Here is a 15,418-nt window from a genome sequence, read left to right on the forward strand (position 1 = left end):
TAACGACCATTTCAATGAACAACAGCGGAATTTTGGTGAGGAGTTTATTTAAAAGGCCTTTGGTTAAAGGAAAAACAAGTCAGATTGAATAATTATAAATACCAATAAAATAGAATACATAAACTCTAATGTAAAGGCATAAAGCACGGGTAGACTTCCCGTATGCATTATAGTACACTTTTATTATTTTGCGGATCGGCGATTCTTAAGGGAGCGTTCCAGTTTGGGAGGAGACTTGTCCTCCTTCTTCGCAGACTTCGAAGAGATTTTGTGGCATCCCGACTACGAGTTTGCCGCAAGGATTGCTGCGCCAATCCTCCCTTGGAAGGATTGGTTTTACGCTGCTTTGGAGGCGGCGGCGTGAAGGACTCGTCGCTATCGTCCAGGTGATCATCATCGAGAGTATCGTCTTCTAAGTATTCCGTCACGAATTCCTCCTGCTTTTCATTGTCCAAGTCTTCAAATTCGTCCAGATGTTCCTCCTTTTCATCGCCTTCACCGTCGTCTTCGAACTCGTTCTGATATGGCTCCATGTCCACCACATGATCGTCCTCGATGTGCCGCTGCAGGCATTTCTGTGTCAAGAAGATGTGGTCGCAGAACTCGCAGGCATGTCGCTCGCTTTGCTTATGCTGCTCCATGTGTCCTTCGACACTATCGACATCCTCGATCTGCTTTCGACACATGGGACATTTCAGACTGGCGGTGGCATGGATAAGCGAGTGCTCCAGCAGGTCGTTGTAATTGCTGTACGAGACCTTGCACTCGCTGCACACGAACGAGGCGTCCGATGTCTGCGTATGCATGCGCAGGTGACGCGAGAGATGGTGGGACAGCATGTAGGACTTGTGGCAGTACTTGCAGGGGTAAGCTCTCTTCCCGGCGTGGGCAACCAGGTGGCGTGCCAGCTTGGAGGCGGTGGAAAAGCTTCGCTCGCAGTGCTGACAGGGGAAGGGCAGATTGGTGGAGTGGACAACCTGAAAGTGAGCATGATCATTAGCTAGGGCCTTTCCAAATATGCTTATCAACCTACCTCATGACGCTCCAATCCCTGCTTGAAGGCAAATGACTTGGTACAGACGCCGCATTGGAATGGACGCTTCTTCTGATGCCGCTCGGCGTGCTTCTCCATCTCCTGTCGCGAAAGGAAGGGCTTCTCGCAGTACACGCAGATGAACTTGGGTACGTCCGTGTGGGTGCGCTCATGGCGGTGCAGCAATGCCTTCCGGGTGAAGGCTTTCGAGCAAATGGCGCACTTAAAAGGCCGCTCGCCGGTGTGCACGAAATTGTGCTTGGCCAGGTCGTACTTGGAGAAGAAGCTCTTCTCGCACTGAGGGCACTGGAAGCTGCGCGAGCGAGTGTGATTGAGCCGATGGATCTCGAGCAGCTGCTGCAGCGGAAAGGAGCGTTCGCAATCGGGACACGGGAACACGTCGGTGGCAACCTTCTCGGCGTTCTTTGTCGGATCGTCCTGATCATCCAATGGGAGTTCCGAGTCGAGAACCTCGGTCACAATGGCCACATTACCACTGTCATCTCGCTTGACTTTGGGAGTGGCCAAGCGCGGTTCCACCGGAGCAGCGGGTCCCTTGTTCAAGATCCTAATCGAAGACTTGTTCAGCACCTTTGGCTTGGCAGGTGACGCCTTCGGAGGGACTTCGGTAAATTCCTTCTCTAGTTCACTAGCCATGTCCTCCAGCATGCTCTGCACATCGTCCATGGAGAGCTCCTGGTTGTTCTCCACCTTCAGCTCATAGGCATGGGAACGACGTGGTATTGGAGAGGAACCTGATCCCAACTTGTGGGGTATCATTGTGGTCTCCAACACCTGGACGTTCTCGACGAGCAACTGATTGGACTTGGCCATTGTGTTTAGCAGCTTTTTGGGCGTTTCGTTTGAGTCTGCCATTGTTGGCAAGATCGGCAACTTCTTGGGCGCCACCGTCGTCATGGGCGCACGGGGCTTCTCCAGCGGCGAGGGCCAGTTACCGGTGAGGGGATATTGCCGCAGGAGGGTCTCCGCCCGCTTGCACATCTGCTTGAAGCGGTAGCAGTGCTCGAAGAGAAGGCGGCACTCCAGACAGATGTGCTCTGGCATTCCGTCGCCGGCGTAGACCTGTTTTAGATGTAAGATAGGATAAACGTGTGGGTAAGCTACATTAAAAATAAGTATTCGGGAATGTCCCTTTGTAAGCCAAATTGCCGAAAATAATGTTCTATTCGGGGATATCCCTTTTTAAGCCAAATTGCCAAAGGTAATTTACTATTCGGGGACATCCCCATGTTCATGTTATCTTTAATTGAAAATCAATGGGATTTCTCTATGCCTAAAATGTACATTATGTAAAATTTTAAATTAAGCAGGAGCGCCAGGGACCAGAATACCTTTATTCAATTAATCGATTTCGCCCAATCGATGTTTAGTCGGCCGTTCTATCGACGGCCGGCCATCGCCGCTTGGCGGCAAGTGCATACACACCACTACATGCATTCGCAGTTTGTTTTCGCGGCTGCGAGCACGCTTAACCTCCGTTAATTGATTGATTAAACACGTCCGATTCTGAGCCATAAAAGGACATTCGGTCGATTGTACGCCGACAAAAAAGCTGGCATAGAAGCAGAAAACAGCTGCGCTGCGGAAAGTTTGGCCAACTCAGAGCGATAGAAATAGAAGTTCGGCAGAAGCAGCACCAGAATAAAACAAGAATCAGCCCAAAAAGGGCGCAACAACTTGAGCAGAGAAAGAGGAAGACAAGCGCGGCGGGAGCAAGGGCGAGGGAGGAGCAGGAGGGAGCGAACAAAAGGCAAGAGGAAACACAAGGAGAAACGCAAACAATCAAAACAAGAAGAGGGACAGAAAATGACCGACGAGTGCGTAACCAGAAACTACGGAGTTGGAATTCTCAGCTCGAACGGAGCAGCAAATCGGGGCAGCATTATAATGGCTGATAATACCGATGCCAAGGGGTGTACGCCGGAAGCGGTTGTTGTTGGTGGTGCAACTGCAGCGAGGTAAGTCCATGTGCCGCTCTCTCTCTCTCTCCTCTCTCTTCTTTGCACTCTTTATGCGTTTGTTTGTTTGTTTTGTTCTCAAATTGCTGGAAGAACTGTAATATCCTAGTTTCCAAAATCAGCCTTGCTCTTGTTTAAATTATGATCTATTTTATAATCTTGGGACCTTAAACAAATCTTCATAATGTTTTAAAACGGGTAAAGTCAAAAAAGTCCAAATCAAAAAAATATGTGAACCAAATGCGTAATCAAGCTATATCCATATAATCATCAGTTTCGCCTCTTTATCAGCAATTTGCAAAATCCTATCGACTATTGAAATACAATTGAATATGACAAATTTGGACAAACGTTTTATCTAATCAAATTGAAGTTAGATGTGTGAAAGTATTTTCTTGTGATTAGAAATACATTGTTGTATTTAGTGAGGGAATCATACACAGCAGTGCTTCTACAACTAAATATATTTGTACGTATTTGCACTCCTAAACATGGATAATTGCGATCTAAACCTTATCTTATCTTATCACGTGGCTTTCGGCCGGGAAATCAAATGGCTATTAATAATTTGATGCACTTTCTAGCAGCGCCTCCCCCCTGCCGGCCAACAAGTTTGTGGCCCGAATGCCCGTGGATCGGTATGCCAGCGAATACAACATGAATCACAAGCACCGCGGACTGGCACTGATCTTCAACCACGAATACTTCGACATACCCTCGCTGAAGAGTCGCACCGGAACGAATGTAGATTCCCAGGAGTTGAAGAAGGCCTTTGAAAACCTGGGATTTGCGGTGACCGTGCACAAGGACTGCAAGTTGAGGGACATCCTGAAGCACGTGGAGAAGGCCGCCGAGCAGGATCACACGGACAACGACTGCCTTGCGGTGGCCATCCTCTCCCACGGGGAGCACGGCTACCTGTACGCCAAGGATACGCAGTACAAGCTGGACAACATCTGGCACTACTTCACTGCCACCTTCTGCCCCTCGTTGGCGGGCAAGCCGAAGCTGTTCTTCATCCAAGCCTGCCAGGGCGATCGTTTGGACGGAGGGATTACCTTGGAGAAGGGCGTTACCGAGACGGATGGGGAGTCCTCGACGAGCTACAAGATACCCATACACGCTGACTTCCTATTCTCCTACTCAACCATCCCGGGTAAGTACTATGCGCTTATAAATATATTTCCGTAAACTTCACTAGACATCTCGCTCTGCACTGTTAGGCTACTTCTCCTGGCGCAACATCAACAACGGCTCCTGGTACATGCAGTCACTGATCCGCGAGCTAAATGCCAATGGCAAGAAGTACGACATGCTCACCCTGCTCACATTCGTAAACCAGCGCGTAGCCCTAGACTTTGAGTCGAACGTGCCCGCCACTCCGATGATGGATCGCCAGAAGCAGATACCGTGTCTCACCTCAATGCTGACGCGCATACTGCGCTTCAGCGAGAAACCGAACGGCAATAAGGCTGGCTAAAAAGCGATCTCCTTTCGAAGTTTTAACACAGGTTGTACAACCATCTCCCGCAATCATTCACGTTGGATTCCAATTCACTTCAAGTCTAGTTTTAGCTGACGCGTGCGATTATCCCGAAGGATATAAAGCAGCCGACTACCTTTCATTCATTCCCCTTTCCTACGCCCAAATCAGGCCTTATCATTGACGAAATTCGTTACCCACTTAAGTAGATGACTTCCCTATGCATAAGCTACACTTGCCAATAGCAAACCCACAAATTTGAGATAAGATTACACAATGAAGATTTATACATACTTATATGTACACGCAAACATTTATATTTGATATGCGTACGAATAAAACTGAATTAAAAATAAAATAAATCATTGTAATGTATTTCACCAAAACTCCGTTTTGAAGATAGAGCTGTAAGCTTCTTGTAGTCACAGGTAAATATAAATTGATTGCGTACGTTGATTTGAGGAATAGCAATGAACAGTTCAATTGGAACAGCTCCATGAAGACCATATTTAAGTGTACGACTTCATTGTTTAGATGCCAATTTAATTAGTCAGAAAAACACTCGCTTAGTCACTTCAACTAAATAAAGGAGAGAGTTTGTGTGAAAGAATTTTCTTGTGATTAACCAAATCACTTTTTTCATAAGAACTTTTGCTGTTTGCTGTTGTTCCAGAAAGCTACATTTTGAATTAATTATATTTTGAGACAATCATTGTGGAAATTCGATTCAAATTTGGCGCCAATGACAAATGACAGCTGTCAGGGCGATCAGCTGTTGCTGCAGAAGTGTGCGTGCGGCGCAGTACAGTTGCCCCAATTCTAGGGAATTTCCATTTTTCTTGACCCAACCAAAACAGGGAAACCCCAATGATTAGCCAACCAATCGGGCTATGTTCTGGTCCCACTTTTCAAGGACGTTCGGCTGGGAAAACGGGAGACGGGACAGTGGAGAGGGCAGGGAAACTTAGCCAAGACGCCTCGCAGTCGATGCGGAAACCCGCGATTCGGTTTCTTAGCTAAGTTATGCGTGGCGGTGGTTAGTGCAAGCCAGAACCCAGCTGGGCGCGTTGGATAAAGCCGCTTACCTCGATCGCCGTAATGGCCATGATCTGCAGCGGCAGATTGGCGGTTGTTTTCACCCGGGGATTTTCCTCGAAAATCGAGGCCAGCTTCTGCTCCGTTAGGCAGAAGCGGCAGACCCTCTTCTCGGTCAGCAGCGCCTCGCGCGCCACCAGTTTTTCGGCCATGGCGACAATTGGAGTAACTCGATCCGGGCGGCGGTAAAAACGCGGAAATTCACTTGCAAAGTGCGCACAGATTGGAAAAGCGAGGAAAACAATCGCTTGGCGTCTCCTAGAGATGTGCACTAAAAAATGTCGATATATCGATGTTTCTGCGCAAAAATATTCAAGTCGTGAATATTGTTTGCCTATATTAGGGAATATTTGGTTTATTTTTTTTTTACGCAGTCAAATATTTATCCCAAATAAAGCTTCTTACTAATATGAGATGACAAAAAATCAACTGCACTGCCCAGTTTGCTTGTCAATGAAATCACCATCAAAGCGAAATCACTTTTCTTCTGCACGAACCTCCAAGGCGTTGCCGGATCTCCATTTTGCGCTGCCACTCGGTGCGTGTCTTGATAAAATATCGATAATTTAGCTGCTTCTCAACTAAAAGTGGTTTCAACTTAAAACTTTTAACTACAAAATATATATTTTTCTAACCAATTTCCTATTTATAATTTCATTTAAAGTTTAAAAGAAAGAAAATTTGGGATAGTATTGATGGGTTTTCAGTGTATTTAAACTTTTCGCCCACGGATGCAGTTTAAAATCCGTCGTTTTCGAACCCACTGAATAACGAACATTTCCGCAGTAGAAAAAACATTAACCTCTATTTAAGCTACTTGAATATAAAATATAGTTCCCGAGCTACTCGTCGGCGTCCCTCAGTCGAGCCTGCGTCTGTTGCCCGATGTCGTAGATGGCATTCTGTTGCAGCAGCTCGTGGGCCTCGTACCTCAAGGACTCCTCGTAAGCGTACTGGATGCTGGTGTCGTAGATCATCAGCTTGCACTTGGCCAGCGCCAGGATGGAGTTTCTCAGCCGGGCGATCACTTCCCGCTCCGCGCGCGGAACATGCTCGTTCAAGTTCTGGGCGAATCCTCCCTCGCCGCCCTCCTGCTCCTGGCCCTTGGTCGGCGATATCCAGATATAGCCATTGTTGCCCAGAATCACGGAGGCGCCGCAGGGCAGGTTGTGGAAGTGCATCTTGCGCCGCTTGACGAGAGCAGGGAAGACCTTGACCAGGATGCCCTGCGAAAGCTTTCCATACTTTAAGCTGCGCGTGTACAGGGATAGGGTGCCCTCTTCGAAAATGTTCTGGGAAACAAAAGGTTTGTATGAATAATCCAGTACCAGCCAGATAGAAAGTACCCACCTGGACCTCGGCAGAGATGAGATCTCCCTCGTCTAAGTATCGCCGCATCATCTGCTCATCCTCCGCGGATCTCCGCCTGAGTTCTCCGCCAGGCAAATTCACCGAAGAGAGCAGGAGGATGGAGTCCAGCCGCGAATTGGTGTCCACTCGCCAGCGCTTCTGCTGCACCTCGCTGACGCGGGCCACCACCACGTCCCCGATCTCGCCTACATAGCGACTCTTCAGCGGACGCACCGAGATCAGCTTGTTGACCTTCTGGATCACCCCGGCCACCGAAGCCTTAATGTTCTCGTCCTCCACGAAGGTGCCGTGGCCTCGCATGAATCCCGCCTCCGGCATCAGGACCTCTCCGGGCGTATACACCCTCGGCTGGTGGTCCGTCTGGGCGGCCAGGTCCCGCCAGTCCACGCGGTCCAGGGCCAGTTCTATCGCCGCGTTGGTGGACATCTCAGTTTGGTCAAAGCGAGGTAAACAAAAACTTAATTTTGAGCGAGGCAAAAAGAGCAACAGCTGGCGAAACACGCGCCTCGCGGAACCAGTTCTGATTCCGGATTCGGTGCCGGTCACGGTTCAAGTTCTTCGCCGCAAATACAGTGTCTATCGGTTGCGGCGAATTGGAATTTGAAAAACTATTTTATTAAAATTCCAAATATCGAAGATATCCAGAAAGAATGACGTATATTTTAACTTGGTTAAACACTGCAAAGTATAAAAGCAAGTAAAAAGCTTACAAAGAATTTGGTACTTTGAAATAATAGGGCGTTTTATATCATAAATCATTAATTTTAGTTTAATAATTTATTAATTTAATACATTAACTTACATTTATTTTTACTAGGTTGTGTATATAGGCACATGACATTTTTAGATCTGTAATATGATAAGCTCCATACTGAATGGATGAATGAATAGTTTCAAATTTTGAAATTACTCACATTTTTTATGATAAGTTATTACTCTTTTGGGTGCTCACTATCTGAACTGCTTCCTTCATTTGAATTCGTAATTTCATGTTGCTTTGGGCTTCATTTCAATTCGTCTTCTCATGTTGATCAGTTGGGTTGCCTTAGAGCTCGAAGGCACATTCCAAGCTGAAGTTATAGTTATATATAATATAAAATAGACTGGACATTTTAAGGATAAAATGTATCGGCTCCTGATCCTCATTTTTCTGGCTATGAAATACCAGAGCGAAGCATTCAACTTTTCACCATTTCCGAATCTAGTGATAAATGCACCAAAGCATCTAAAAACCCAATTGAGCCAAACGCGGAGCTCCTATTTTGGATATTCGCTTGTCATCCGGCCAACGAGGTGAGATGTAATCTTAGTGAAACTGGCGATTGAAATTCCATGAAGTTTCCAATGTGACAAATGTTCCTCCTAACAAAACTTCGTTGTCTATTCAGCATCTTCGTGGGAGCTCCTCGGGCACAGTCCACCTTGGGTTCGCAAAGCACCATCAATGAAACTGGAGCTGTATTCAGATGCTCCCTGGCAAATGGATCCTGCCGGCCGTACGTCCTGGATGTCACGGGAAATATGAGGCCCTATTATTCCCCTCATTACTCGCACGGCAAGGACTTCCAGTGGTTGGGCGGTTCAATGGATGGAGGCACCAAGGATACGGATAAATTACTCGTATGTGCACCCCGGTTTTTCGTATATCCGAATGTTACCCAAGGCCATATGTTGGGAGCTTGCTACTGGGTTCGGGATACGGTGGCAGATACTCCTCCTCTGAGCGAGGTGAATTCCATCAGTTCACTTGATTGGTATAACGTGTCCAGTACCGAAATGCCAGAACTGGGGTTCAGTGCCCATGTGACGGACGATAACTCTGAGATGCTGAGCGGGGCCGTGGGCGTCGGCTCTTGGAACGGATCGTTGGTATTGCACAAGCGGAAAAAGATATCGACTAGAATACGCCAAAAAGGAGATGTGGTTATGCCGCAAAGCTATGAATCCAAAAAGTTGAAACTGGATTATTTGCATCAAAAGAGCTTATTTTACTTCGGCTACGCCGTGAGCTCCGGATACTTTAGCAAATACAACCGGAAAAAACTTTTATACGTGGCCACCGCGCCTCATTCCAATGTGAAGTTCGGAGAGGCACATATTCTCGACGTGCAGGAAGAACGTATATTTCAGGATTATGTGCTCCAAGGAGAGCAGTTGGGCGAGTACTTTGGATACTCAGTTGTGGCCGATGATTTCAATGGGGATGGGCTAACGGATCTGGTCGTTTCGGCGCCCCTTAATGCTCTCGGGGATTACCATGACGTGGGTGCCATATATGTGTTCATCAACGAGGGATTGGTAAGTAATCCGATAGCTTCATAGTTGGCATTATTCATTCTAAATCTCTTCATTCCTCACTTCAGTTTTACTTTAAGAAAACGATTATTCGCTTGTCATTGGGCAGTAATGCTCGCTTCGGAACTTCCCTTTCAAGGCTGGGCGATATTAACCACGACGGATACAACGGTGAGTAATCCCCCAAGTATGCGGGGGATAAGAAATCGTGAACGGGAAATGGTGGGGAACTAGCTTTTGAATTCAAACTAAAGATTTCAAATACGCGCTCTATAGACTTGGCCGTGGCAGCGCCCTTTGAGGGAAACGGAGCGGTGTTCATTTTCCTGGGCAGCCAGCACGGATTGCCGGACCAGCCGAGTCAGCGACTGGATGCTCCCTTGAGGGAGCCTTGCCCATACGGAGCCCACATGTTCGGACACGGACTCTCCCGCGGATCGGACATAGATGGGAACGGATTCAATGACCTGGCGATTGGAGCCCCCGGAGCCGAGGCAGTGTATCTATACCGCACGTATCCGGTCGCCAAAATTCATGCCACTCTAAAGTCGGAAACGCAAGAGATCAAGCCGGAGCGGGACGTGGTTACGGTCACCGCCTGCTACCGGCTGAACACCACTTCCCAGTCAATGCAGGTGCAGCATCAGCAGCTAACTATCCGGATTGTCATAGATGAAGTCCTGAAGCGGGTGAAATTCGCCCCCATGAACACCAGTGAGGTGACCATCCATCCGGAGGCAGAATTAAACGAGAGGTGCTGGGAATTTCAGGTTCAGGTACGCTATACCGGTGCCATACTCTCGCCCATCGATCTCCAGATGCACTACGAACTGGCGAAGAAGATTCCCGTTTCGCAACAAGCGTTTTGCGAAACCTGCGCCGTTGTCGATCCCATGGATCCCACGTACACCACGGAGAAGATCTACTTCAACACGGGATGTGCCGGCGATGTGTGTGTATCTGATTTGCATCTGAGCACTAAGGATGTGGAGTAAGCTCATCTCTCGATCATTAGTACTGTACTCCATCTTATCAGACATGCTTCCCAGTTCTAGTTTCACCTTGGGCACCAATGAATCCCTCAGTCTGACGTACGAGATCACCAACAGCGGAGAGCCCGCCTACGTGGCCCAATTAAACGTGACCAGCTCCGCCCGGCTGCCCTTCTCCAAGGTTCCTGGGAACTGCAGGGTCCGGGAGGAGGTCATATTGTGCGACCTGAACGGGCAACGAGCGATGACCAAAGGCGACAGCGAGTCCCTAACCATCACTTTCGACGTGACCCAGCTCCGTGGACACTCTCTTACCATCGAGGCAGCAGTATCCTCTGCGGGAATCGACAAGAATCCGAAGGATAACAGGTTGAGCACTTTGATTAGCCTAAAGGAATACGCCGAGATCGACGCTAGTGGGTAGGATCGAATGGCAAACCATAAGATATTGTGCAGATACGACTTAATCCTTTTGGTATTTCAGAGGTCCCGCAGATGGCCAACTTGTCCTCAGGGAATATCCTTACTCCGCAGAAGTTAGCAACAGCTACGAGATCAAAAGTCATGGGCCCAGCATCTTAGATGAGCTCTCCCTGTTCGTCTACATACCCATAGCTTATAGAACAGCCGAATCCGCAGTGATCAAGCCCATATTTAATTTGAGCAGTCTACAGATGCAGGCCACCCATGGTGCCCGTCTTTTGCCCATCAAGCTTTACGACCAGGATAACACCCTGGCTATGGAGTACCCCTTGAAGGACGCCAGTCACAGTGAAGAGATCGAATCTTCTGAGAATCGAAAGCGCAGGGAACTAAAGCAGGATCAGTATGCCATCACACCGGATGTGGAGAGTAAGGACCTCCTGACCCAAGAGGATCCTTCCGTGAGTCGCACTCTTGTGCTCAACTGCCAGAGCAGCAACTTGACGATCTGCGTCCGGGCGGAAATGCAGCTGCAATTGAAGCCCGACCAGCCCATCAACCTGAATATAAGCTTCAATGTGGACCTGAGTGCAGTCACCGATCCCTTCGAGTACTTTGTCATCTTCACCGACCTGAAGTTATCCACGAAGCGCGATCCCAAATCGAGCTTAATCGCGATCAAGCGGAATATCAAGCCAAACGTGATTCTCAAGTATTCAGAGACACCACTGCCCATCTGGTACATCATTTTGGCCCTGATCGCTGGACTCCTGCTGCTCGCTTCGCTAACCTATGTTCTCTACAAGGTGGGTACACTGTATATTGTATAGTTTGTCCTCTAATTCTCTTATATACTGTGGTATCACAATCCGCAGCTCGGATTCTTTAAGCGCGCCAAGAAAGAGGAGCTTCAGAGACTGAAGGAGGAAAGCCCCACAAGGGAGGAGTCTGAGGAAGATCGGGAAGACAGCCAGGAAGAAAACTGCCTGGAAAGACAATCTTACTCAGATAATTAACAAGCTATTTTCAACTACCTTCTTTGCCCATTTTGAAGATAAATGTCTTAGTAAATATTTTTAATTGTTCATGGGAGTTATAAAAGTTGATAAAATATTTTATATTGCTGCAAAAAGGGTAAATAATCGCATAAAACGACGAATATTTATTAATAATAATAATAATAATAATAATAATGTAATAATTAATTTACATTTATTTTTACTAGGTTGTGTGATAAGCTCCAACTGAATGGATGAATGAATAGTTTGGGAAAATTTTGTCACATTTTTAAATGATAAGTTATTACTTTTTTGGGTGCTCACTATCTCTAAGCTTTATTTGAATTCCACATTTCATGTTGATTAATTGTTCAATGTTCAATGTTATTACTCTTTTGGGTTTTCACCATTTGAACTGCTTCATTTGAATTCGTCTTCTCATGTTGATCAGTTGGGTTGCCTCAGAGCTCGAAGGCACATTCCAAGCTGAAGTTATAGTTATATATAATATAAAATAGACTGGACACTTTAAGGATAAAATGTATCGGCTCCTGATCCTCATTTTTCTGGCTATGAAATACCAGAGCGAAGCATTCAACTTTTCGCCATTTCCGACTCGAGTGATAAATGCACCAAAGCATCTAAAAACCCGATTGAGCCAAACGCGGAGCTCCTATTTTGGATATTCGCTTGTCATCCGGCCAACGAGGTGAGATGTAATCTCATGGAATTCCATGAAGTTTCCAATGTGATAAATGTTCCTCCTAACAAAACATCGTTGTCCATTCAGCATCTTCGTGGGAGCTCCTCGGGCACAGTCCACCTTGGATTCACAAAGCACCTTCAATGAAACTGGAGCTGTATTCAGATGCTCCCTGGCAAATGGATCCTGCCGACCGTTCGTCCTGGATGATACGGAAAGTAGTTTCCCTGTAGATTTCTCGTACGGCAAGGACTTCCAGTGGTTGGGCGGTTCAATGGATGGAGGCACCAAGGATACGGATAAATTACTCGTATGTGCACCCCGGTTTGTCGTATATCCGAATGATTTCCAAGGCCATATGTTGGGAGCTTGCTACTGGGTTCGGGATACGGTGGCAGATACTCCTCCTCTGAGCGAGGTGAATTCCATCAGTTCACTTCATAGGTATAACATGTTCGGTGCCGAAATGCCAGAACTGGGGTTCAGTGCCCATGTGACGGACGATAACTCTGAGATGCTGAGCGGGGCCGTAGGCGTCGGCTTTTGGAACGGATCGTTGGTATTGCACCAGCGGAGAGAGACATCGACTAGAAGACGCCTAAAGGATGTGGTTATGCCGCAAAGCTATGAATCCAATAAGATGAAACTGGATTATTTGCAACAAAAGAGCTTATTGTACTTTGGCTACGCCGTGAGCTCCGGATACTTTAACAAATACCAGCGGAACAAACTTTATTACGTGGCCACCGCGCCTCATTCCAATGTGAAGTTCGGCGAGGCACATATTCTCGAAGTGCAGGAAGAACGTATATTTCAGGATTATGTGCTCCAAGGAGAGCAGTTGGGCGAGTACTTTGGATACTCAGTTGTGGCCGATGATTTCAATGGGGATGGGCTAACGGATCTGGTCGTTTCGGCGCCCCTTAATGCTCTCGGGGATTACCATGACGTGGGTGCCATATACGTGTTCATCAACGAGGGATTGGTAAGTAATCCGATAGCTTCATACTTGGCATTATTCAGACTACAACTCTTTCCATTCCTCACTTCAGTTTTACTTTAAGAAAACGATTATTCGTTTGTCATTGGGCAGTAATGCTCGCTTCGGAACTTCCCTTTCAAGGCTGGGCGATATTAACCACGACGGATACAACGGTGAGTAATCCCCCAAGTATGCGGGGGATAAGAAATCGTGAACGGGAAATGGTGGGGAACTAGCTTTTGAATTCAAACTAAAGATTTCAAATACGCGCTCTATAGACTTGGCCGTGGGAGCGCCCTTTGAGGGAAACGGAGCGGTGTTCATTTTCCTGGGCAGCCAGCACGGATTGCCGGACCAGCCGAGTCAGCGACTGGATGCTCCCTTGAGGGAGCCTTGCCCATACGGAGCCCACATGTTCGGACACGGACTCTCCCGCGGATCGGACATAGATGGCAACGGATTCAATGACCTGGCGATTGGAGCCCCCGGAGCCGAGGCAGTCTATCTATACCGCACGTATCCGGTCGCCAAAATTCATGCCACTCTAAAGTCGGAAACGCAAGAGATCAAGCCGGAGCGGGACATGGTTACGGTCACCGCCTGCTACCGGCTGAACACCACTTCCCAGTCAATGCAGGTGCAGCATCAGCAGCTAACTATCCGGATTGTCATAGATGAAGTCCTGAAGCGGGTGAAATTCGCCCCCATGAACACCAGTGAGGTGACCATCCGTCCGGAGGCAGAATTAAACGAGAGGTGCTGGGAATTTCAGGTTCAGGTACGCTATACCGGTGCCATACTCTCGCCCATCGATCTCCAGATGCACTACGAACTGGCGAAGAAGATTCCCGTTTCGCAACAAACGTTCTGCGAAACCTGCGCCGTTGTCGATCCCATGGATCCCACGTACACCACGGAGAAGATCTACTTCAACACGGGATGTGCCGGCGATGTGTGTGTATCTGATTTGCATCTGAGCACTAAGGATGTGGAGTAAGCTCATCTCTCGATCATTAGTACTGTACTCCATCTTATCTGATATGCTTCCCAGTTCTAGTTTCACCTTGGGCACCAATGAATCCCTCAGTCTGACGTACGAGATCACCAACAGCGGAGAGCCCGCCTACGTGGCCCAATTAAACGTGACCAGCTCCGCCCGGCTGCCATTCTCCAAGGTTCCTGGGAACTGCAGGGTCCGGGAGGAGGTCATATTGTGCGACCTGAACGGGCAACGAGCGATGACCAAAGGCGACAGCGAGTCCCTAACCATCACTTTCGACGTCACCCAGCTCCGTGGACACTCGCTTACCATCGAGGCAGCAGTATCCTCTGCGGGAATCGACACGAATCCGAAGGATAACAGGTTGAGCACTTTGATCAGCCTAAAGGAATACGCCGAGATCGACGCTAGTGGGTAGGATCGAATGGCAAACCGTAAGATATTGCGCAGATACGACTTAATCCTTTTGGCATTTCAGAGGTCCCGCAGATGGCCAACTTGTCCTCAGGGAATATCCTTACTCCGCAGAAGTTTGCAACAGCTACGAGATCAAAAGTCATGGGCCCAGCGACTTAGATGAGCTCTCCCTGTTCTCCTATATACTGATCGCTATACTCCTGCTGCCCATCTGGTACATCCTTCTGGCCGTGATTGCTGGACTCCTGCTGCTCGCTGCGCTGACCTATGTTCTCTACAAGGTGGGTACACTGTATATTGTTTGTAGTTTGTCCTCTAGTTCTCCTATATACTGTGGTGTCACAATCCGCAGCTCGGATTCTTTAAGCGCGCCAAGAAGGAGGAGCTTCAGAGACTGATGGAGCAAAGCCCCACAAGGGAGGAGTCTGAGGAAGATCGGGAAGTCAGCCAGGAAGAAATCAGCCTTAAACAACTATCTGACCTAGATAATTAACAAGCTCTGCTATTTTCAACTACTTACTAATCAAATATTTTATATTCCTGCAAAAAGGGTAAATAATCGCATAAATCGACGAATATTTAGTAAAAAAATACAGAATAATTATCGAAAAAAAATAAATAAATACCTAATCAACAAATAAAATTAA

General features: G+C 47.5%; 5 protein-coding genes across 7 annotated transcripts; 3 read left to right on the forward strand and 2 right to left on the reverse strand.

Annotated features, from left to right (window-relative positions):
• Positions 1-39: 39 nt before the first annotated feature.
• LOC122615111 (zinc finger protein 836) lies at positions 40-5,855 on the reverse strand. The gene is given in 4 exon segments (XM_043790006.1): positions 40-272; positions 275-977; positions 1,034-2,116; positions 5,581-5,855. Coding segments are annotated over 4 exon segments (2,037 nt in total). The 5' UTR covers positions 5,743-5,855; the 3' UTR covers positions 40-183.
• On the forward strand, positions 2,473-4,857 carry LOC122615113 (caspase-1). 3 transcript variants are annotated; one of them, XM_043790009.1, is made up of 4 exons: positions 2,473-3,012; positions 3,597-4,168; positions 4,236-4,523; positions 4,582-4,857. In XM_043790009.1, the coding sequence occupies exons 1-3, from the start codon at positions 2,861-2,863 to the stop codon at positions 4,490-4,492; spliced, it is 981 nt and encodes a 326-aa protein (XP_043645944.1). In that variant the 5' UTR covers positions 2,473-2,860; the 3' UTR covers positions 4,493-4,523; positions 4,582-4,857. The 3 variants fall into 3 exon arrangements, with proteins under 3 accessions (XP_043645944.1, XP_043645943.1, XP_043645945.1); XM_043790008.1 differs by having other exon boundaries at positions 2,475-3,012; positions 4,236-4,857; XM_043790010.1 differs by having other exon boundaries at positions 2,476-3,012; positions 3,600-4,168; positions 4,236-4,857.
• Positions 5,856-6,280: 425 nt separating the features above from the next.
• On the reverse strand, positions 6,281-7,559 carry LOC122613879 (exosome complex component RRP4). Its single transcript, XM_043788296.1, has 2 exons — positions 6,941-7,559; positions 6,281-6,882 (listed from the first exon to the last, which is right to left on the reverse strand). The coding sequence occupies exons 1-2, from the start codon at positions 7,385-7,387 to the stop codon at positions 6,433-6,435; spliced, it is 897 nt and encodes a 298-aa protein (XP_043644231.1). The 5' UTR covers positions 7,388-7,559; the 3' UTR covers positions 6,281-6,432.
• A 525-nt stretch (positions 7,560-8,084) lies between these two features.
• On the forward strand, positions 8,085-11,865 carry LOC122614562 (integrin alpha-PS5-like). Its single transcript, XM_043789128.1, has 7 exons — positions 8,085-8,254; positions 8,350-9,259; positions 9,325-9,427; positions 9,533-10,247; positions 10,306-10,668; positions 10,733-11,477; positions 11,547-11,865. Exons 1-7 carry the CDS (start codon positions 8,085-8,087, stop codon positions 11,685-11,687), a joined length of 3,147 nt encoding a protein of 1,048 aa, XP_043645063.1. The 3' UTR covers positions 11,688-11,865.
• Positions 11,866-12,208: 343 nt separating this feature from the next.
• Positions 12,209-15,332, forward strand: LOC122614077 (integrin alpha-PS5-like). Its single transcript, XM_043788549.1, has 7 exons — positions 12,209-12,378; positions 12,460-13,357; positions 13,425-13,527; positions 13,633-14,347; positions 14,406-14,768; positions 14,833-15,052; positions 15,124-15,332. Exons 1-7 carry the CDS (start codon positions 12,209-12,211, stop codon positions 15,262-15,264), a joined length of 2,610 nt encoding a protein of 869 aa, XP_043644484.1. The 3' UTR covers positions 15,265-15,332.
• Positions 15,333-15,418: the final 86 nt, after the last annotated feature.

Source organism: Drosophila teissieri, chromosome 2R, assembly GCF_016746235.2.
Source record: "Drosophila teissieri strain GT53w chromosome 2R, Prin_Dtei_1.1, whole genome shotgun sequence".
NCBI classification, from domain to species: domain Eukaryota; kingdom Metazoa; phylum Arthropoda; class Insecta; order Diptera; family Drosophilidae; genus Drosophila; species Drosophila teissieri.